Here is a 24,425-nt window from a genome sequence, read left to right on the forward strand (position 1 = left end):
TTGAGTTTTAAAGACAGTCTTAGAAAGTACCAGAAATAGTAATACTTGAACTGAACTTAAGTTAAAGTACGTCTAAATACCCAAACAATTGAAGCAGACTACAATGACAGATTTCTATTCCTGTCCAAACCAAATTTTAGGACTGCTCCTCACCCAAATGATTACATTAACTTGACTTTATTTAAATTGTTTCAAAACAGTACCATGAAAGGACGTTATAAGTTACTTCAACAAAGCAGAGGAAATGTGGACAGACGAACAAAGAAAACTGTTATTATTAAAATGATTATTGATTGTTGTCTGACCTGCAGGAAGGTGAGGTGATCCTGAATGTTCTCTTTGTTTTCTAAGATGTATGCTTCAAAGTGCATGAGGGCCCGAGTGTATGCTTTGGACCTCAGCGAGGCCTTGGCCAGGACGTCCTGAGGGATTCCTCTCAGGAAGGCCACCACGCGCTGGTGCTCCCCACTCTCTGCAAGAAGACAGTTCAGGGTCTTTTACTTCAACCCCCTTTTTTTTTTCAAGATTCAAAAGATTCAAATGTTATATTGGCATGTGCACAAAGCTACAGTGTAGAAATGGCAATGAAATTCTTCTGACCTCTAACAATCCAACATATATCAGGGTATATGCAGGAACCCTGAATTCAAATGTAAGACCTTTTTTAAGACCCTTTCCATACATTTGAAGACCTCATCGCCACTTTGAGTTCTAACCGGTTACCTTGGCAACACACTTTACCTCACATTGACTATATATACAGTATTGATTGTCCTTCCTCCTTATTTTCCAACCATTTGGACGCAGACTTGCATTTCCCCATAACGATGTTGCTTAGCAACCGGCGTAAACGGACCTTTGCGCTATCAAGCAGTGAGCGTGCGATGTCCTGTTCAGATGACGTCAAACCCAACGGGATGCCATAAATAAACTCCACAGAATCACACTACACACCTACGCAATGATTACATTCAGGCAGACTGTAGAATACAACCTCTTTGGACCATTTATATACTTATTGAAAACAAGCTACAAAATGTAATACCTTGGAAAATGCCGTTTAATACTTTTTAATAGCCTTCATTTTCAATTGATTTATCAACTTTTAATACTTTTTAAGACCCCGCGGACACCCTGATATATAATAGAATACAAAATAAAAAGTAGTGCAAAAAGTCTATATACATGTAAATAGAATATGATATGTACAAGAACAAAATATGAAATCAAATCATGTAAATTAAGAATAAATTAAATACGGTTTATTGCGTTGATAACTGCAGGGTATCTGCACATTTCCTAAGTACAAATGTAATGATTTTTAAGACCTAAAAAGGAAAAAAAATACCAATACAAAAGAATCGATGAACTAGACAACAGTATAAACCGTTACTGAGTTTTATTGCATTTGAATAACGGGAAATATTCAGCCCAACATGACTGCCTTCGCATTAACAAAACTATTTTGTTATGGCAGTAGACCAATGGAAACCATTCCCCCCCCCCTGCACACTCGTTCATTCTGCCCCAGATAACATTTAATACCTCCCCTCCTAAAATTCCTTAAAGACTTTTAAGACTTTTTAAGGATCCGCGGGGACCCTGAACTATTTATATAAATAAGTATATTGCAAGATAACAAACAGGAAAGTTTATCGGGGCACTTAGCAGAGCTCAGGTGTTTAGCAGTCTTATGGCCTGTGGGATAAAACTGTCCCTGAGTCTGGTGGTTTTGGGTTCTGGGCTTTTTCCCCCCCCTAACTGATGTGTATTAACACTGCAGTGAAAACTAGACAGAGAGGCTTAAGATGTGTGTGAGAGTGAGTGTGTGTGTGTGTGTGTGTGTGTGTGTGTGTGTGTGTGTGTGTGTGTGTGTGTGTGTGTGTGTGTGTGTGTGTGTGTGTGTGTTGGGCGTCACTAACCGTTGTGCTTGAGTTTGGTGGAGAGGATATAGCGGCTCCACTGCGTGAGGTGAGAAATCATGCTGAACACAGTCTGAGTGCTGAGCTGTGATAGGCTGGAGGCCGTCACCTGACCACAGCCCTCTCCCTGTCCATCTCCTGCTGTCAGCACAGCCAGCATCTCCTCGGTTACCTGGAAGGAGGTATGTTATTATTATTAATTAACAAATAAGAAAAAAAGACAAACGCTGGATTTCTTTCTTTTGATGTGTTCGAAAAATATCACTCGTCGCCGGCTTGAGCTTCAATCTCAGGATCCATGTATTTCTGGTCCTCTCAAGAAAGGAAGTAGTCGTCATCATTTTCCCAACATGATGTTTCCTCACCTCCTGTTGCTCTGCAGGAGTGCAGCCCAGCAGCATGTAGAGCAGGATGTGAGGCAGCAGGTAGATCGTGACTTTGTAGTCGTGTTTGATGATGAAGCTGCAGCAGGTGAACACTCTGCCGGCCAGCTCGTGTCTCACCTGTAACACATCAAACCCGTTCAGTTTATTCTCTCAAAGATGCAAAGAAAGTGCTTTTTTCCCCGTCTGCTTTTATTTAGATTGATACATGATTCAATAGATATTGTCGTGGCTTCCTTCCTTGTCTTTCCATCAAGCCACTAGACGCCTTAAACAGACAGTTCTAACTCGTTTCTTTCCTTTAAATTACTGACAGTTTGAAGTGTTGCTTGGCCCCCGATGGTTTAGATGATGTTGTGATGTGTTTGCTCAAAATAAAATAACAAACTTTTGCACATGCAACAAAGAAAATAGGCCTTTAAGATATTCAAAAGAAATAGGCAAAACTCAAATAAAAACAAACAACTTAGGTATTCTTTCTTTCTTGATAATGCTTATATAACTTAAAGGGTACTTGTACGATTTGTATGTACGTGTGCGGTTAAAAACTGTTCCTCGACAGCGTCTCTCAACAGGTTGCCCATCACTGTGGCTTTAGCACAGGCGCCGTGGGAAATGTAGTCCTTTATAGTGCGTTGACTACAGACGTCACAATTAGGTGGCCTTTCTTATCAAATCAAAAATACTGGCTCCAACAGATAGGAATCTGTTTGGTTCTGCAAAAGTTCAAAAGATAAATGAGCTAACCTTGCTGATGAGGTATCCGGCCCAGGTGGCTGACCAATCAGAGAACTTGCTGCCTCTCTTACTTAAATACACCGGCTTCTTCAGTTTGGACCAGTTGACCTCCTTCCGACTGCTCTTATACCTGAAGACAGAGAGGGAGGCGAGATAAGAAAAAAATACTTTTACTCAAGGAGGATTTGATCTTATGGATAACTCTGTGTGTGTGTGTGTGTGTGTGTGTGTGTGTGTGTGTGTGTGTGTGTGTGTGTGTGTTTACTGGCACTGACTCAGTGTGTTGCCGTCATGCAGAGCTACAAGGACTGAAGTACTCAGATATTTAAATTAAAGTAAACATGACATGTCACTTGTTACTTACATACTCATTACTGTGGGCAATCCCCACAGGAGCAATTTGGGGTGAAGTGTCTAAGGGACACAACGACATGCTGACTGCAGTGGGGTTTGAACCTGCTGTGACCCCCTGATTCCCAGACCAAGGCTCTATCCACTGAGCCACATGCCTATCCGTGTGGCGCTCTATCCACACCCACACACACATCTCCCCTCCCCTGATGCCACTGCGCCACACACCTCCCAGTAAAGTATCTTTATTATAACTATAACACACCATACCTGCTGTTGAGGTGTGGTTCCAGTATTTCTTGAATCTGCTCGGGGAATCTCCTCCACAGACGGCGCCCCGGTGAGTCGGTCCGACCCCCGCGACACTCAAAGATCGACAGCAGCTCCTGCAGAGCGGGAACAACCCAAACACAGATTACAGCTAATTCATCAAATAAAAAAGACACGCACAAGTTTAGGAGCAGATTGAGTGCTTGCTCAATGTGAGTACCTGGATGGCATAGGCAGCCGAGTCCTGTGCTCGCACGTCATCAGCGTAAGCCAGAAAGGTTCTGGTCAGCTCAGTCAGCAGGTCGTAGGCGAAGTTAGGATCCTCAACTCCACTCTGTTCAAAGAAAATAACATTTCCATTTGGTTTCTGACAGAGATTTTCCAACATGGGGGAATTTTCCTCTTTCAAACATTCAAAAGTCTGCATTTCTACTTTTACTTAAAGGTCACCTATTATGCAAAATCCACTTCTTCATGTCTCTTCTACATCAACATGTGTCCCCTCTTCTTCATCAGCATGTGTCCCCTCTTCTCCATGTCTCTTCTACATCAATATGTGTCCCCTCTTCTTCATGTCTCTTCTACATCAATATGTGTCCCCTCTTCTTCATGTCTCTTCTACATCAATATGTGTCCCCTCTTCTCCATGTCTCTTCTACATCAATATGTGTCCCCTCTTCTTCATGTCTCTTCTACATCAACATGTGTCCCCTCTTCTTCATGTCTCTTCTACATCAACATGTGTCCCCTCTTCTTCATGTCTCTTCTACATCAACATGTGTCCCCTCTTCTTCATGTCTCTTCTACATCAACATGTGTCCCCTCTTCTTCATGTCTCTTCTTCATCAACATGTGTCCCCTCTTCTTCATGTCTCTTCTACATCAACATGTGTCCCCTCTTCTTCATGTCTCTTCTACATCAACATGTGTCCCCTCTTCTTCATGTCTCTTCTACATCAACATGTGTCCCCTCTTCTTCATGTCTCTTCTACATCAACATGTGTCCCCTCTTCTTCATGTCTCTTCTTCATCAACATGTGTCCCCTCTTCTTCATGTCTCTTCTACATCAACATGTGTCCCCTCTTCTTCATGTCTCTTCTACATCAACATGTGTCCCCTCTTCTTCATGTCTCTTCTACATCAACATGTGTCCCCTCTTCTTCATGTCTCTTCTACATCAACATGTGTCCCCTCTTCTTGATGTCTCTTCTACATCAACATGTGTCCCCTCTTCTTCATGTCTCCTCTACATCAACATGTGTCCCCTCTTCTTCATGTCTCCTCTACATCAACATGTGTCCCCTCTTCTTCATGTCTCCTCTACATCAACATGTGTCCCCTCTTCTTCATGTCTCTTCTACATCAACATGTGTCCCCTCTTCTTCATGTCTCCTATACATCAACATGTGTCCCCTCTTCTTCATGTCTCTTCCACATCAACATGTGTCCCCTCTTCTTCATGTCTCTTCTACATCAACATGTGTCCCATCTTCTTCATGTCTCTTCTACATCAACATGTGTCCCATCTTCTTCATGTCTCTTCTACATCAACATGTGTCCCCTCTTCTTCATGTCTCTTCTACATCAACATGTGTCCCCTCTTCTTCATGTCTTTTCTACATCAACATGTGTCCCCTCTTCTTCATGTCTCTTCTACATCAACATGTGTCCCCTCTGTGGAAAGAGACTCTGAAAGTTTCAGGAAAAAAGATTCTCTCTCTTTTTGTCCTGATCCATTTCTATAAAAACCTGTCTGAAAATGAGCTGATCAGATTTTGGTCACTTTATGATGTCATAACGATTTTTTTGGCTTGTGTAACCATTAGCCAATCAGCAACCAAGGTAACCCCCCCCCCCACCTTATCACCTGAATCTCCTCCTAGAGCACCATTGTGTTCTTTTTAACCAAATGTCTCTCAGAGGGGCGTGGGGAGGGGCTCCTTACTCTCATCTAAAGTAACAGACAGAGAATCAGCACTTTTGAAACAGGGTTGAAACAGAGGGGATTGTGGGTAATGCTGCAATGATCTGTTTGGTGTTTGGAGCCAAACACTTCAGACACACGTTTGTATATATCTGAGACCTGGGATATATTGATGAAAAACAGTCAAATAGGGGTCCTTTAAGTTCTGCTTCCTTCACATAAGCTCTATATTTTACATGTGATTTATAAATGCACAGCTTTGGTCTTGTCTAAATTACCACGAAGGTGTTGCGGTCTCCGTGTGTGTGTGTGTGTGACAGGTCCAGACGTCCAGGGTCCACGGCCCCCAGCTCCCCCAGACACTCCCCACAGAGCAGCCTGGCCTCGGGGGACGAGTCCTGGCAGCCCTTCAGCAGCACCGACACCAGGCTGGAGATCACCGGCTCCACCGCCTCACTCGCACAGACGTGACGCAGCAGCCACTCCTGAGAGAGAGAACACGAGACAATGGTACGGAACATTAAGGTGGGAAGTAGTGGAGTACAAATACTGTACTTAAGTACATCTTTCTGGTATCAGTACTTTACTCCACTACTTATTTTTCAGACAACTTCTACTTCTAACATGTTGAACACAAACACCTGTACTTTCTACTTCTTACATGTTGAACTCAAATACCTGTACTTTCTACTTCTCACATTTTCCAAACAGGCTGGTTCCTTTAGTTTGAATGTGTGTTTGGTGGCGTGATCATTATTATTTAGAGTCATTGCGTGCCTATTGATTTGAACACGATCCGTGTATCCATCATTTCCTGGTCTTCTCTAAAGAAGAGGGACCAATGAAAACGTTGTCATGTTGCCGTTGGTCACCATGGAAACATTCATTAGCGAACAATGACATTATTGTTCTATTAATATAAAGGGAGGTCAGGTACTCTTTAAAACAGCTGCTAGTTATGGGTACTTTTTATTTAAGTACATTTCAAAGCCTCTCTACTTTGACTTGAGTAAAGAAGTTTAGTCAGTACTTCTACTTTCACCAGAGTATTTAAACACGAGTATCTGTACTTCTACTTGAGTAAAGGATGTGTGTACGTTTGCCCTCTCTAACAATAGATAATTATATTTTATAACTTGAGAACAAGAAGCTACTGCTGTAGTTCTTATGCAGAGGTAGTTGTCTGACATAAGGGTTACAAAACTTTTGTCGATGACTTTTAAGAGACCTATATTAAATGTTCCATGACCATTCACTACCTAAACGTTTACAAACAGAACAAAAAAAGGACTTTACACTCGCCCTGCATAATTCAAACATAGTTTAAGCAATCTGGCAAACAGAGAGGGATCAACGGAGAGAAAATTATGAAACGTATGTGAAAGTAAACAAAGAAACGATCACGCATCAACCCATATACAATATTTCAACAACCATAGCAATTATATTTGGTGTGATATCTAATTTTATTGCGTGTGTGTGTGTGTGTGTGTGTGTGTGTGTGTGTGTGTGTGTGTGTGTGTGTGTGTGTGTGTGCGCATGTGTGTACCTGCTTGCTGTGCATCATGTCCCGGAGGCTGGTCAGCGCGTGAATCCTGACGTCGACGTTCTCATGTTGAACGGCTCTCATGGAGAGTTGCAGCGCCGCGGCCAGGTCACTGCTGCTGGCTGTCAGCTGCAGGGAATCACACAGTGTGTATTAACGCTGAGTGTATATTTCCAATAACCCTCATCACCATTTGCATCCCTTCTTTAAATCAAATCAACATTTATTATAGCCCCAAATCAAAAGAAATGCCTCAAAGGGCTTTACAAAGACAAGACGAAAAGAAAATACAAACGTCATAGCATAACAATTATAAAAACATTATACATCAACATAAGTATTGCTATGGGATAAAAGCATGTGACTGAAGTGATGCTAATGTAGATGGAAACTAGAAAATTAGTTTACAAGGAAGACAGATGGGAAGGTTTTCACTTTGCTATTAAAGGAATCAACGGATTAGCTTTGTGGATCTGAAATGGAAGACGATTTCAAAGGAGAGTTGCTTTACTTCTCTTGTCCATACTGACCTTCTTGTAGTTCTGCAGAACAGTGTGGATGTCTTTCAGCTCAGGGTAGTCTGGAAGAAAGTAAATCTCATGGAGGTAGTCGTTGACTTCTTCCCTGTGGGATATTAAGGGATAAGATGGCTGTTAAGTCTGGAATAAAGTGCTATTTTTTTGGCATTAAACTGGCAACAAAAAATTCCTAGAAAGTACGGAGGTTATAAAATGTTTTTTAAATAGTGAAAATGTACAGCTAAATGAAAATAGAAAAACTGTTGACCAAAATGTGAACATGTATGTATACTGAAACTGAATCTGAAATAAAAACTAAGTTTGAAAAAAAAAAAAATTGTGAAAATGAACATTCGAATCCAGCCGGAAACAGATTAGATATCATTGTTTCTTGATTTCACACTTTAAAACTTTGTTTGGAGGGTGTTACCTGTTGCCCAGTATCAGGAAGCTGATAATGGCCGCGGTCTCTTTGGGCTGCAGAGGGATCAGGGGGAGGAGTGCAACGATAACATGACTCAGCAGGGGGCCCAACTGTGCCGGCTCTACGCTCTTCACAAAACACTCCCACGTCCTGTCGGTCAGGAGGAAGGAATTAAAACACAGAATCAGAGGCAGGGCTACGCGCTCATCACACTGGATTCTGTGTGTGTGTGTGTGTGTGTGTGTGTGTGTGTGTGTGTGTGTGTGTGTGTGTGTGTGTGTGTGTGTGTGTGTGTGTGTACTGACTGGCAGCAGAGCAGAGGGAAGTCGTCTCTGAATCGGAGGCTTGTGCGGAGCGTCGTCATCATCTTCACCCGGACAGAGCTGATGTGTTTGGAGCCCATCAGCCGCATCAGAGCCATCACACTCGTCAAAGCCTGCACCCCAAAAATAGCCAGAAGCTTTATTTTCACATTAATACGAGCTAGGCTAAATTGCGGTGGACAAAACAAGATACAGTTGAGCTGTGAACAGAATCGTCTGACTGTAACGAATAGTAACTCTGAACCCTCTGAAAGAAAACCTTCTCAGATATCACATCAGATCACACACCAGCTTCTTGCGGTCTTTCTCTCCTGCGCTGGAGCTGAGCAGCTGCATGTTGAAGAAGGCAAGAATTCCCAGAAGCTTCGGCTGCAGGTAGTCCGCCTGATACCAAGCAAGACACATTTGAAAAAATCACAGTATTATTTACGTAATATTTATAAACTTGGCTAAATGTATGAGGGTCAAACAATAGTTTTTTTTTTTGTTAAAAGGCCACTCTGAAACGTGCAGTTTTGCTTTATTGGGGGGGTCTGGGGGGGTCCGAAAACCAGTCAGTATCTGGTGTGACCCTAACCCTAACATGTCACCCACTGACAGAAAGCAAAACTGCACGTTTCAGAGTGGCCTTTTATTGTGGCCAGCCTAAGGCACACCTGTGCAATAATCATGCTGTCTAATCAGTATCTTGATATGCCACACCTGTGAGGTGGGATGGATTATCTCGGCAAAGGAGAAGTGCTCACTATCACACATTTTTTCAGATTTGTGAACAATATTTGAGAGAAATTGATATTTTGTGTATGTAGAAAATGTTTTAGATCTTTGAGTTCATCTCATGAGAAATGGGAGCAAAAACAAAAGTGTTGCGTTTATATTTTTGTTCAGTGTATATCTACTTACATGTCCATGTACAGTTCAATAGAGTCAGAACTTTCATTTGATTAGATTTACTTAGAATGTGTAAAACGATAATACAAATATGTAACATGAGAATTATTATACAATACAAAATTAAGCAATGTCAAACTGATATACAAAATGATTACTGATTCTAAATTATATATAAACAAATAATCTACTTAATTACACATCCGAGAAAAGGAACTTTCTATATGGTTAAAGCACAAGATAAGGCAGTACGAGCACATTGAACTCTTACCATGTGCTCTGGAGTGGTGATGTCTCGGGGACCCTGGTACGGGTCATCATTAGAGGCAAAGGAAGCCAGGATTGCCAGACCGTTAAATACCTAAATAAAACATTCAAACCATTTAACAATAATCTGTATTAGATTACAACCACAACCAAGCACTGAAATGTGACGCATGTACTAGTAATGATTCATTATGTGTGTGTGTGTGTGTGTGTGTGTCTATGTGTATGTGTGTGTGTGTGTTGGGGCTGAACCCGAAAATATCTGAATATTCGAATATCCGAATATTCGTTCGTTAGAGTACTATTCGGGTTTCAATTTCGTTATAAGGATATTCGCTTTTATTTTTTTATTTATTGAAATCTCCAATACCAACGTAAGAGCTTGTGCCTCTTCGGGGGGTGCTAACACTTAACCATAAACGTTATTGTTTACTTTCTCCATCTTTATATGTAGATATTACTTTTTCTCCATTAATCACATTGTTTCCATAGCAACAACAACTTCCTGTCAACTGCGCTAACTCTCCTTCAAAATAAAAGCATGTCCATACAAAATAGAAAGCCAAGCCAAATTACACTTAAGACATCATACAACTGCAACGAAAGTAACAAACACAATGCGATATCCTTTTCAATTTCAAAGAACACAAATTGGGTTGTATACATTAACAAATAACTATAAAACAACAATATTGTAGAATAACAAAAAGCGTGTCGTGAATACACCGAAATACACGTGTCGAATCGGTTCGCTGCTGATTACTACGCACATCCCCCCCCGCGGAACGAATATTCGCTGCTGATTACTAGCGAATATCCGGAGCCCGAAAAATGGTATTCGGGACAGCCCTAGTGTGTGTGTGTGTGTGTGTGTGTGTGTGTGTGTGTGTGTGTGTGTGTGTGTGTGTGTGTGTGTGTGTGTGTGTGTGTGTGTGTGTGTGTGTGTGTGTGTGTGTGTGTGTGTGTGTGTGTGTGTGTGTGTGTGTGTGTGTGTGTGTACGTGTGTGTGTGTGTACCTGTTGGTAGTGTTCTCCCAGGCGCAGCAGCAGCTCGTTGTGAAGACCCTGGAAGTCTTGTCTTAACAGAGAGCCGAGTTCAATCTCTGTCTCACTCTGGGAGAATATTAGGAAACAACATTTATAACGTTTATTTGGGTGGGAGTGACTTTTAATGATGAAATCTGTATTTTTTATTATTTATCTATTCTTTTGACAATGCCAATGCAAACCCTAATTCCCTACTAACCACTAAAATGATGACAATACACAAAACAAGACTAATTGTTAGTTGTATTTAGCTGAAGCTTGAATGTGTAAACAATGACAGACTACAGCTAGTTATCGTGATGCTATTGATACCTGTAGGTAGTGGAAGGCCTTCTCTAGCTCTTCTTTAGTGCAGGAGCAGACCAGGTGGCTGAAGATGTATTTGAAGTTATTGATCAGGATCTCTCTCCTGTTTGCCTTCAGCTCATTGGCCAGCGTACGGATGAGGGCGGAGCCTGTAGAGCTCGCTTTGGCCGCCAGGTAGGGCAAGAGCACCTGGAGGGTCCTCTGTATACACAACAATGCATAACAACGTACATGCTCATGAACATATACATAGTTCTCACATAGTACTATCTCAATATACTGTTTACTGTGCTCATCGTGTGGAGTTTTGAGATATGACTTACAGTGAGGAAGCGGTGGAGGTCTGGGAAATCGAAAGCATGCGCGATCTGAGCCAGGATGTCCAGGGCGAGCTCTCTCTGATTGGCCGATTCGCTGCCCTGATCCGGTGTGCTTCGCAGAGCAGAAACATGGCGTGAGTGAAGCGACTGCACCAGGAACTAATCACATAGAGGGACGAACTAATTAGATCCAGAATGTTCTACGTCTTTGAATCGCTGCACACAGCTCAAAATGTATTTTAAAGTAATTCATTTCAGTGTAAAGATCAGGAAGGAAAAACACATTTCTCTTATTATTCTATATAAAGGTACAAATACACACAATAAATAGGAAACCTTTTTTACACCACAACCAGTGTTACCATAGTAATTGTGTACAAATATACAAAGACAAGAGATAGTGGTTTAAACCTCCATAATCATTGCTTCACTTTTTTTTAAATTATAAAATTATATATTAGTATTGTATTGTTGTGAAATTATTATTATTACGGACTTGGAATCGATGAAAGTCTCCATCAGCTAATAGCTCAAGTTTATTCAACCAGTTAAACCCCACGGGGGGCAAAACGCAACATCTTGCAAGAAACAGTGTCTGAGGGCTTCTTAACATTTCATAAACTATGAATGTGTCATACCCACTTAACGGGAAGAAACTCAGCTTTCAGACAATATTAACCATTTTTAGCTAAACAAAACAAAAGGTCAATAACAAAGGCTCTGAATTAGCCCTGAGTGAAAAATCCTAACGCACTATGCACAAATGTCAATAACAGAGTTTTCATATTAACTGCTACGAGAGTGTATGACAGCTTCCGGTTTGGGCATTCTGGCTACGCATCACTCTATTCACCATTGATTTGAGGAACTTCCTCTCGATTCTATTGGCTCTAACCGTTCAAAAGAGGTGTCAATCATCAAAATCGACCGACGGGTTCCAGAGATATGGAAAATGCACCCAAAAGACTCCAGAAGTGTTTTTTTTTTTTCTATATCTCTCTAAAAAGGTCAAAGGTCACTTGTTTTGCATCAATCTTGATACAGGGTACTTATTATATGTTATAGTTTGGATTCCTAAAGCTTTTATTCTACCATCCCATCATTCAAGGGTGGTTTTCACTATAAGTAATGGTTTTCTTTTGGACGGAAACTATAATTTACATTTTTTTACTATGTTCAATCTGAATTTACATTAAAATAAAAAAGTTCTATATTGATTCTGACTTCCCTAAATCCAACTCACAGGTTTATCATTGCTTTGAGAACAAAGATTATTAATTTACCCCTTTTAGAAATGAAGATATGGTCATTTGTTCTGGGAATGTCCTTTTCGAGCCTGATGCCTGAAGAAGCAGCATTAAAGCTTTTCTACCTATCTATCTATGTTACGCTCTTAAGCTTTCTTTTTATATCACCATATTTTATTCAATATGCTCCTTAGATAACTTTTTATTTTATTTTATTTATTATTTTATGTAAATAAATAAGTTGGGGTATAGGTATGTATATAAATATATTGTATATCCTTTATTTTATTTTGTTATACCTCGGGACTGTGGGAAACAGCTTTTCGATCTTTCTGTGTACAAAGATATTTTGAGATTGACAATAAAGTTGAATTTGACTTATTTTCTCCTAATAGCATTGAGATGATGTTTTAAAAGTGTGCTGTATAAATGAAATGAATTATTATTATTCTACCTGGCAGATGGGGTTCTTGTACTGACTGAAGAGGGTCTGTAGTTTGAGTCCTTTGGCGGCGGCCAGAGCTCTGATCTGAGCGTAGGCAGCAACGGACACCGGGGACGACTTGGAGAGCAGACAGTGGAGCAGCCGCAGCAGAGAGAACGACACCAGACTCCCCTGAGACGCTCTGACAGGAGAGGAGAGGGACACAAACATTTCACCAAAAAAACTCTACATTACTGTTGGGAAAATACTGAATGGACTCTTCCAATATCAGAGTCCACATGATAACAAAGGTATCCCAACTGTAGCTGTGAACATGACAGGATGTGTGATGACCTAGTCATCACACATCCTGACATCTAGGGTCAGCGGGGTAGACATTACAATTCCACTGGCCCCACCATTGTAACCACTGGCCCGGAGCATTCGTCCCCAAAAAATTGGCTTATAATAAAAAAAATTACCAGATACATGGGTCCTGAGATTGAAGCTCAAGCCGGTGACCAGTGATTATTAACATTCCGAATTTTGAGAGAAAGTCAGAATTTTGAGAGAAAGTCCGAATTTTGAGAAAAAGTCTGAACCTGGGATTTTGAGAAAAAGTCAGAATTTTGAGAAAAAGTCCGAATTATGAGAGAAAGTCCGAATTTTTTGAGAAAGTCCGAATTTTGAGAAAAAGTCCGAATTTTGAGAAAAAGTCCGAATTTTGAGAAAAAGTCCGAATTTTGATAGAAAGTCAGAACTTGGGATTTTCAGAGAAAAAAGCCAACATTTTCAGAAAAAAAAAAAAAAAGTATAATAAAAAAAATTACCAGATACATGGGTCCTGAGATTGAAGCTCAAGCCGGTGACCAGTGATTATTAACATTCCGAATTTTGAGAGAAAGTCAGAATTTTGAGAGAAAGTCAGAATTTTGAGAGAAAGTCAGAATTTTGAGAAAAAGTCTGAACCTGGGATTTTGAGAAAAAGTCAGAATTTTGAGAAAAAGTCCGAATTATGAGAGAAAGTCCGAATTTTTTGAGAAAGTCCGAATTTTGAGAAAAAGTCCGAATTTTGAGAAAAAGTCCGAATTTTGAGAAAAAGTCCGAATTTTGATAGAAAGTCAGAACTTGGGATTTTCAGAGAAAAAAGCCAACATTTTCAGAAAAAAAAAAAAAAAGTATAATAAAAACAATTACCAGATACATGGGTCTGGAGATTGAAGCTCAAGCCGGTGATTATTATATTATATACCAGTGATTATTAACATTCCGAATTTTGAGAGAAAGTCCGAATTTTGAGAAAAAGTCCGAATTTTGAGAGAAAGTCAGAATTTTGAGAAAAAGTCTGAATTTGGAGAGAAAGTCTGAATTTTGATAAAAAGTCCGAATTTGGAGAAAAAGTCCGAATTTTGATAGAAAGTCGGAATGCGGGATTTTGAGAAAAAAGCCAACATTTTGAGAAAAAGCCAGAATTTTGAGAAAAAGCCAGAATTTGGAGAGAAAGTCAGAATTTGTAGAAAAAGTCAGAATTTGTAGAAAAAGTCAGAATTTTGATAGAAAGTCAGAATTTTGATAGAAAGTCGGAATGTGGGATTTTCAGAAAAAAGCCAACATTTTGAGAGAAAGTCAGAATTTTGAGAAAAAGTCAGAATTTTTATATATTTATTGAAGTACAGCACTTTGGTAAACTGTTGTTTTTAAACGTGCTATAAATAGAGATTGGATCGGGGCTGTTCTCTACCTGCCGATCTCTCCGGTGGTGAGGATGAGAGTGTTGCGCAGGTCGTCGTCTCTCTTGAGTTTAGCGTTGTTGAAAGCCTCTTTAAGACGGGCCACTAGGAGCTAGGATAGGGGGAAGAAACACAAACATCCCCTTCATTTTCTCACAAATAAAGCAACTTACAACCCCCAAAAAGTCAGCTTTGAAAAAAAAGTAATAACCAAGAAAGATTTTGAGCTATTTCACAACAAAAGACTTGGACGTGTAGTGCTCACCTCACTCAGGGATCCCTGCTCTGAGTTCCTGGTGGTCTCTGTTAGCAGGAAACGCACTGATTGGCTGAAGCGTATTCTGACCACTGGATCCGAGTCTTCCATTAGACCAATCAGAGCGCAGAGAACTTCCTGGGAGCCGCTGTCTCCATCAACCAGATTGACGTGCTGGCAGAGGTGAGGCAGAGCTTCTAGGAAAGCTTTAAAAGGAAAGGGAAATAAGGAAATGAGCTGGAGGACATGTTGCTGTGAAACCATCCATAGGAGGATCACAGCAAAGTACCGTGTGCATAATAATCATTTATCAAGCTTGTGCTTGTTTTGAAAGCTCATATGGAAGAAAACCTCCCACAGAAAACCTGAAATACCTTGCTTAACAATACTTGGAGCTTGTGGTTCGAGCAGCGGCAGGAAAGGTTTGACAACAGTCGCCTTGAGGGACGGCAAAGTGTTCCCAGCATGCTCTGCTGCGAGGCTGAGTTTGTGGCAGAGGATCTCAGGAGCAGAAGTGGACCTTGTTTGGGTGTCACTGAGCTGGGAGAGATCTGATTGGATACAGCTCAGCTGACCGATGATCCTCGCAAGCTCCTTCTTCACCGTCTCAGAACCGTCCTCCAGCCTGGGACTGCAAACGGTCAAAGAACACCATGGACATAATGAAACAAATGAAATACACCATTAAAGATGAAACAATGATATTGAAGTTTAAAGGTCGCCTATTCTGCAAAATCCACTTCTCCATGTCTCTTCTACATCAACATGTGTCCCCTCTTCTTCATGTCTCTTCTACATCAACATGTGTCCCCTCTTCTTCATGTCTCTTTTACATCAACATGTGTCCCCTCGTCTTCATGTCTCTTCTACATCAACATGTGTCCCTTCTTCTTCATGTCTCTTTTACATCAACATGTGTCCCCTCTTCTTCATGTCTCTTTTACATCAACATGTGTCCCCTCGTCTTCATGTCTCTTCTACATCAACATGTGTCCCTTCTTCTTCATGTCTCTTCTACATCAACATGTGTCCCCTCTTCTTCATGTCTCTTCTACATCAACATGTGTCCCCTCTTCTTCATGTCTCTTTTACATCAACATGTGTCCCCTCGTCTTCATGTCTCTTCTACATCAACATGTGTCCCTTCTTCTTCATGTCTCTTTTACATCAACATGTGTCCCCTCTTCTTCATGTCTCTTTTACATCAACATGTGTCCCCTCGTCTTCATGTCTCTTCTACATCAACATGTGTCCCTTCTTCTTCATGTCTCTTCTACATCAACATGTGTCCCCTCTTCTTCATGTCTCTTCTACATCAACATGTGTCCCCTCTTCTTCATGTCTCTTCTACATCAACATGTGTCCCCTCTTCTTCATGTCTCTTCTACATCAACATGTGTCCCCTCTTCTTCATGTCTCTTCTACATCAACATGTGTCCCCTCTTCTTCATGTCTCTTCTACATCAACATGTGTCCCCTCTTCTTCATGTCTCTTCTACATCAACATGTGTCCCCTCTTCTTCATGTATCTTCTACATCAACATGTGTCCCCACTTCTTCATGTCTCTTCTACATCAACATGTGTCCCCTCTTCTTCATGTCTCCTCTACATCAACATGTGTCCCCTCTTCTTCATGTCTCTTCTACATCAACATGTGTCCCCTCTTCTACATGTCTCTTCTACATCAACATGTGTCCCCTCTTCTTCATGTCTCTTCTACATCAACATGTGCCCCCTCTTCTTCATGTCTCTTCTACATCAACATGTGTCCCCTCTTCTCCATGTCTCTTCTACATCAACATGTGTCCCCTATTCTTCATGTCTCTTCTACATCAACATGTGTCCCCTCTGTGGAAAGAGATTCTGAAAGTTTCAGGAACAAAGATTCTCTCTCTTTTTGTCCTGATCCATTTCTATAAAAACCTGTCTGAGAATGAGCTGATCAGATTTTGGCCACTTTATGATGTCATAACGATGTTTTGGCTTGTGTAACCATTAGCCAATCAGCAACCAAGGTAACCCCCCCCCCCCCCCCCCCCCCTTATCACCTGAATCTCCTCCTAGAGCACCATTGAGTTCTTTGTAACCAAATGTCTCTCAGAGGGGCGTGGGGAGGGGCTCCTTATTTTCATCTAAAGTAACAGACAGAGAATCAGCACTTTTGAAACAGGGCTGAAACAGAGGGGATTATGGGTAATACTGCAATGATCTGTTTGGTGTTTGGAGCCAAACACTTCAGAGACATGTTCTGTATATATCTGAGAGCTGTGATATATTGATGAAAAACAGTAAAATAGGGGACCTTTAAGAGAACATGTCCTTGTTTATATTTGTGAAAGTGTAAGATGTTCTTACAGCAGAGTAGTGTTGATGAGGTTGTGGTGTGAGCTTCCGAGGTGGTGAAGAAGAAGAGGGAAGGCCCTGACTGCCTCCGCTCTCACCACCTCATCTTGACTCTGCAACGTCTTGGAGAACACGTGCACACGCCATGTGTCACACACACCTCGGCGCAGGAGGGCCAGCAGCGACACACAGTCTGCTGTGATCTCAGACGCTGGGAAGACACACACACGCATCATGGTAAAGGCCTGGTCAGTGACTTCAAATGATTCTATAGCAACTGAAACTGATTAAAAAAAATATGTAGTTCCTGACACAAAAGGAATGAGATACAGGTGACCACAGGGGAATTCATCTCATATTTGATTTGGTGTGTTGTTACTAAGATGGTAGAAGGACAGATACTCACAGTAACAGAGGCTGAGTCTCTGAGCGAAGGCGGGCAGCGTGGAGGGGAATCCTGAACTCTTATAGGCTGAGACGGTCTTGTTGTCAGACACCCAGGGAAGAGACAGCAGAGCACACACTCGCCGCTGGAGCCCGTCCTCACTGTGGCTGGCCACTACACACACACACACACACACACACACACACACACACACACACACACACACACACACACACACACACACACACACACACACACACACACACACACACACACACACACACACACACACACACACACACACACACACACACACACACACACACACACACACACACACACACACACACACACACACACACACACACACACACAGTGAGGGAAAATAACTGTACGCTGTAGGATGCGCTTTCTGTCATTAACTTCCTGTTTTTAATGTTTTTTTAATTAGTTTTCATTAATGTGGAATTACAGCAAAGAAAACGTAAAATATGTTTTTGTAATGATATAAAAATGCATTAATATTGAACACAACACAGCAAACAAAGAATCTGTAATGTTTGTTTCTGTGGTTGTATACTTACTTGTCAGGTAGAGGACAGAGTCCAGGACCCTCACAGTGGCCCGGACAGCAGACTGAAAGTAGTCCTGGTTCGAGGCAGGTAGAGGACCTCTTTCTAAAACCGCCTGACAGCTCTTCAGGGACCTGCCCAGAGTCTCCGATGGCAACCAGAGGAGGGGAGAAGAGCTGTGAAGCAAGAAAGAGATGAAAAATGAAGGAAAAGATCTCAGTCAAAGAAAGGCACAGCAACATAAGAAGCAGGTGTTTGATAGGCAGAACAAATAAACGTAACACAAAAAGTAAGGCAATTTGTGTTTGGTAGATGATTCCAATACTTTTTGGCAACACATCTTATACCGTAGGGAAAGCCTGATTTCTTATCTTTCCAATGGTACCACATTTGTGAGGAACAAGCATTTGTGGGATGAGCAGCAGAGCTGAGTATGTGGGGTACGCCAATGAAAAGTGGGACAAATCTCCTCTGCCAAAGCCAAACAGCAGCCAATCCTTCTAACATAGAAATCATCTACCAAGGCTTCAAGGTTCAAGGCTTTTATTAGTCATGCGTACATAGCATGGATGTATAATAAGAACTGGATATAGCGTGGGAGGCGGGGGTCTCGTTCCTTCCTATGAGAGCTGCTCATTGGCGCATGAAGACAAAATGGCCCAACTTGTGAGAGAGCGAAACGTCACAGATTACCCATCATGCCTGGCTGTCAGAGCAGAAGAACCCATATGTGCGCTCACAGAGCATGCGCCCCTTAAGCCCCGCCCCCGAGCGCCCACTCTCGGCTCAGTAGAATGAATGGAGACAGAAAATAAATCTAGATTCGGCTTTTAGTGCATTTTACAACTTTAAGAACCTAATGATTATAATAAAGGCTATAAAATAGTTCATAATGGGAAGTTCATTTAGTTTAAAAAAAATTATCCGCTGATTTACAGACGTCTCTTTCCCCATGTTAGTCAATGGGGGAAAAGTCTTTCTGGGCAGGGTGACGTCACGGACTGATACGGAAATTGTAGTACCGCCGTTTTGACACAACGAATATTTTCATCAGAGTCCAGCGCACTTCCTGGGGGCTTGGTACAAAGCTACAGTGTAGTCATGACGATGAACATCTTAGGTCACAGGCTCCTCCAACAGTGCAACACAATCAAAACTGGAAAAAAAAAATAGTGCAAGTAAATACAAAAAGAAAAATGGTGAAATAGTGGAATAGTGCAATAAGAGTATTAGATAAATCATTTCTAAATTGCAGCCAGATTAATGTTGTGGATGTTGTTTCAAAAGTTCAGGTGTCTTATGGCCTGTGTGGGCTTGCCTTACTTTTTGTGTTACCTTTAATACTGTGTGTGAGACATGAAAGAAAAGATATCGTACGAGCTCTGGAGGGACAGCAGGTGTAAGTGTTTGTGTTTCACCTGGTGGGCGCGGAGCAGAGGGCGGCCAGGTGGAGGATGAGGGCCAGACCCTCGAGGGCGCAGAGGGTCTCTTTGGTTTCGGGGCCGTCAGAGATCAGAAAGGTGAGCAGCTCCTCCAGACGAGAGTTCACCACGGCCCACACATCGCTGCCGGCGCGCATGTCCCCCTCGCTTCAGAAACAGACACGTTATCACAATCAGAAACCCTTCAGTTGTCCCGCAACGGGGAAACGTACAATGTAACAGCAGGCAGTGCAGATAAAGCGAGGAGAATAGAGTACTAACTAAGTATGCACAAGTTATTAATAACACAATAAGTAAGAAAAACTAAATAGCAGAAGTACACCATATTACCTTTATAACAAGACGTGATGTAAATGGACTGTACCTATATAGCGCTTTATCCAGTCTTTACGACCCCTCAAAACGCTTTACATACTACATGTCCTTCACCCATTCATACAGAGCAGTGTACCTTACTCTAGGAACTAACATTCATACATATTCACACACTGTTGGCCATGTCATCGGTTAAGTATCTTGCCCAAGGATACATCGACATGTTGGCTGCACGGGCTGGGATTGAACCCACAATTCAATTCAATTTATTGCAACCCAACGGAAGTTTCTTGTAAGTTTAGTTATTTCACTCGTAGCTCGGACTGCAGGGGTGCTAGAGACGGGAGTACGTTGACACGACCTTCCTAGCCGGTGTTATGGCCGCATTTTACAATAAACTTCGGTTGGGTCGCTTAAAAACAAATATCGCAATTCGAATCGCAATATTTGTCAGAAAAATTGTAATTAGATTTTTTCCCAAAATCCTGCAGCCCTAATCACAATGATCTACTGCTCGTAAGAAGCTGTGAAGGTTGCCAAACTCACGCTGCTGATGTTTTCGTTGTTTTGCTCATTGACTTTGGGGCAGATTTGCAGGATTTCTTGGCTGCCGTCTCTCCATCTCCGGCCTTCTGCACCACGACAGCGGCCTCAGCCTTCAGCGCTACTTTAAGAAACCCCTCTGCGCACTGCAAACACAGATATCGTGAGGAAGGTGGAATTTAAAATGACGTAACAACATTTAAAAAAGCACAAAAGAGAGAGAGGGTTTAAAAAGAGACTCATACTTCAGCCTGATGTTCCGTTCCGACGGTGCGTGTCAGCGTCCTGCAGACCTCTGTGACTCGCTGCCGTCGCAACAACGCAGCACTTTCATAAACCACTGCACCGGAGAGCAAGAAGCCGAACAGCAAGCAGAGCGATTCGGTAACCTCTGCCCCCAACTTCACATCCGACCCTCCAAGAGTACAAACACACTCGAACATCTGCGAGAGATGGATGGGTTCAAAGTGTGTGTGAGAGGCGGCGGGCGTCTGAAACACGCAGCGAGTCAGCTGCAGCAGCTCTCCTGCGTACGGGTCCTTCTCCCCTGAGTTTGCCGAGTACGTGTAGGAGTGTGTTTCCAGCAGGTGAAGGTAAGCCGTGAAGAACTCGTGGCCGCGCATCTCAGGAAACCCTCCAAGCTCCACCAGTCGACTCAACATCACCATGGAGATCTTCCTCAACCTGGTGTTGCCGTTAGCCAGGAAGGAACACGCCGTCTCCCAGGCGACACTGATATCCTGACGGGAGACGAGTCCCCGCAGGGCGTCCGTTACGACACTGAGCGCCACCGCAGTCAGCGACTCCAGGGCGGCAGGAGAGGGCAGAACGAGAGGAGAGGGGGTGAGGTAGTGGGAGGAACAGAGGGGGGAGATACTGAAGCACTCGAGCGTTACAGGCCATGGTTTCAGTGTGTGAATACCAAGAGAATACCCATGTCCTGACAGGGTGGAGATGTGAGCGTACAGGACGTTGCTGAGGTCCTGGGACAAGGAGACGAGGTCCTGAGTGAGGCGGCTGCAGATGAAAGGCGCTCTGGCTCTCAGGGTGTGGAGCAGAGAGCACAACACGGCAGAAACTCGCCCGTGGAGGATGTCACAGTCTGGAGCCGCTGCCACGCGAAGCAAGCGCACCACCACCCACTTACTGAAGTCTGTGGAGAGAGGAATGAGGAACAGTCAGAGATGGAGAGGAGAGGGAAAGATAAAACAATAGATATGTGCATCAGTCAGTCCTCTCAGTAAACACAGAGCTGATTCCAGATCAGATGCACGCTGAAGGCTCTTTGAAAATATCCTCTCTCAGTGATTGTGATGTTATGGTTGTTTTTCATGTATTGTGTCTTGATTAGGGTTGCCAGAAACTGACCATGATCAAAATCGATGATTCGGCAGCCCTGGCGAATAATAATCGAGTATTCGACTATTGTCATCCAAAGTTAAACATGTTGGCATCCTCCACGACGAAAATAAATAACAAGTAGATGTTACATTAAACCCCAACACAAAGAGAAAACACGAACTATGAGAAGTTGATCAGTTCTTTGATAACTGTGTTTGTTTTTCTAGGTCCATCCATGAGTATTGTTGTCTGCCATCCACCTGATTCCTACTTAATGCAGCCGTTAGTAACATTGCAGCTTTTTAAAGAGGCTCCTACCAGTGCAGCTCTGTGTGGTGTCTGGATACTCAGCGGGCTGGCAGGCGGGGTTAATGAACATCAGAGACGAGGATTTGATGATATGCTGCACAAAGTCCAGCAACATCACACAGGCCGGCTCTGAACTGGACTTCTTATTCAGGCCTAGAGCAACTGGAAGAGAAAAGACAAGAGATTTGATTTATTGAACTGGTTCACCAGCCCTAATGGGTTGCAAGACTAATCATAAAAGTCACAGTATGATAACAGTGTTCGAAAAGAAAGACCCCATTATCTATTCTACACACATTAACGTGTTTTTTGTTTGAATTTCTTGATACGTCTCTTCTGCAGACCTGTACATCTTTGAATAAAACACCTGTCTTAAATTGAACTGCTCAATTATGGACACATCTCTTGAACTCAATATAGCCCGTGTGAGGCCAACTTATTTTGTTATGACAATTAGCATTTATTAAGAATATCAATCCTTTGTTTAAATAACATGTGGTGCTCTTTAGTCATGCCATGTGCCATTGTTTGGTTATTGTTTGCAAAGGGACATTTACAAATTGGGGCGAGAGGAAAATTCTTAACATTTATTAGGATGTTAAAAACTACTCAGAAGTAGCTATTTGGAAAGTGAACAGTAGGTACAGTAGGCCAAATCCTCCTATATTTCAAAGATAACATTAGACGAATAGACTTAGCAAAAACGTTTGACAGACTCCACAAAAACAGAACACTTGTGCAGCTTTAATAAGGTGTGTTTTACTACTATAGGTCGTCACTGTACTGTTAGGGGTTTCTAATATTGTGTGTTCCTCCAGTACGTGCTTCAGATTCAGTGAACCTTACCGACATCCACATCTGTCAGTATCCTGTCAATGAACTGACACAGGATCTGTCGAGGTTTCTGCACAGCCTGGTCGTATTCAGCAGCATTGGCACTGAAAAAGCAACAAGGTGAAACGTTATTTATGGAAACATGCTTCAGGGAACGTTTTTTATCAACTTAACACAGAGGCAACCATCACAAATAATGCTCAGTTTAATTAACAGCAGTTTCAGAGTCTGACATGCTGTTTAGAGTTAGCTTAACCAACTATAGCCGGTTACTCGCCTCGCTAGCTCCTGGAGAGCCGGTATCATCGCTGACATCTCCAGTCCCTCCATTTTTACAGCAGCTTGGTGTGTCACTTCTTCAAGATATAATATCAAATGTTTCTAATGTAGTTTTAGCCAGGACCCTCCTAGATGTGCGGTTCATCCTGACATGTCTTTCGAAACTTTCGCTCCAAAATGACTTTTTTTGTTTTGGCACGGCAGCCATCGAGGGTCATTTACACCACTGTTTAAAGTCGAATTCCAAACTGCTCCCCCTAGCGACGCATATGTGAACTGCTTACATTAAATATGAATACAGTGGAAAAGTAGTGAGACTTTACTTGGGATCAACAAAAAAATACGACCACAGTTTGGGTACCAATCATTCATTCTAATTAACAAAGTAATAGAAGAGTCTGGCTTTTTGTTCGTGACTTTTGTAAGTACGTTTTTGTTGTTTTACAGATGTTTTATCTTCAAGGCCTACTGTACATTTTCTAATCTCTAATGCCTTTTATTTTTCTATTTTGAGATGTTTCTATTTTAGAATTGTTTATGTCTACTCTTTTGTGTGCAATGCCTTGTTTTTTTTCTGGTGCTGCATCTTATCTTAAACCTCAAGAAGTCACCTTATTTTGATTATGTCACGGTCACAGGCTTGTGCAAAAAAATATTAAGGCATTTTAAAGTCTTAGTTCATTCTATTTTAGGCTAAATATTATTACAATTGATGAATTGATCCCATAGGTCCTGACACTTAAAGGTGGGGTAGGTAATTTTGTAGAAACCAGCTCGAATGCGCTAGAATTTGAAAATACACAGCTGGAAGAAATCTGCTACTTCCTTACAGAGCCCCTCCCCATGGCCCCTCCTCCAACACACACGAACGCGCACATGACCAATGAGGGCACGAGATAAGTTTGTGCACAGATGGAAGGCTGACAGGCAGGTAGGCCATCCAGTTACTTTAGCCGGGCCGGCTCAGATGATTGGTCGTGCTTTTTACAGTACTACGGCTTCCACAGATGACATTTTGTATGTTTTTTTTGTCAAAGCACTTCAGATATTCATTGCTATCGGGATGTTAAGAGCATTCCATGGAATATAACAAAGTGTTTCTGAAGTGAATTACCTCACCAACCCTAACTGAATAACACGTAACACAAAAAGCAATAAAATAAACTTGTTTTGC

At 42.0% G+C, this 24,425-nt stretch overlaps 1 protein-coding gene across 1 annotated transcript; it reads right to left on the reverse strand.

Annotated features, from left to right (window-relative positions):
• Nucleotides 1-114: 114 nt before the first annotated feature.
• On the reverse strand, nucleotides 115-23,466 carry atr (ATR checkpoint kinase; the record flags this gene model as incomplete). The annotated part of the gene is made up of 30 exons (XM_079692867.1): nucleotides 23,250-23,466; nucleotides 22,985-23,076; nucleotides 22,148-22,300; nucleotides 20,734-21,641; nucleotides 20,492-20,634; nucleotides 19,607-19,777; nucleotides 18,201-18,364; nucleotides 17,638-17,790; nucleotides 17,244-17,442; nucleotides 15,262-15,518; nucleotides 14,897-15,093; nucleotides 14,643-14,743; nucleotides 12,932-13,103; nucleotides 11,234-11,389; nucleotides 10,917-11,111; nucleotides 10,575-10,670; nucleotides 9,563-9,652; nucleotides 8,689-8,784; nucleotides 8,383-8,513; nucleotides 8,084-8,227; nucleotides 7,666-7,759; nucleotides 7,139-7,264; nucleotides 5,868-6,074; nucleotides 3,885-3,998; nucleotides 3,665-3,780; nucleotides 3,053-3,173; nucleotides 2,288-2,425; nucleotides 1,923-2,094; nucleotides 306-472; nucleotides 115-120 (listed from the first exon to the last, which is right to left on the reverse strand). The coding sequence occupies exons 1-30, from the start codon at nucleotides 23,300-23,302 to the stop codon at nucleotides 115-117; spliced, it is 4,932 nt and encodes a 1,643-aa protein (XP_079548993.1). The 5' UTR covers nucleotides 23,303-23,466.
• Nucleotides 23,467-24,425: the final 959 nt, after the last annotated feature.

This window comes from Notothenia rossii (assembly GCF_949606895.1).
Source record: "Notothenia rossii genome assembly, chromosome: 7".
Classification (NCBI taxonomy): Eukaryota; Metazoa; Chordata; class Actinopteri; order Perciformes; family Nototheniidae; genus Notothenia; species Notothenia rossii.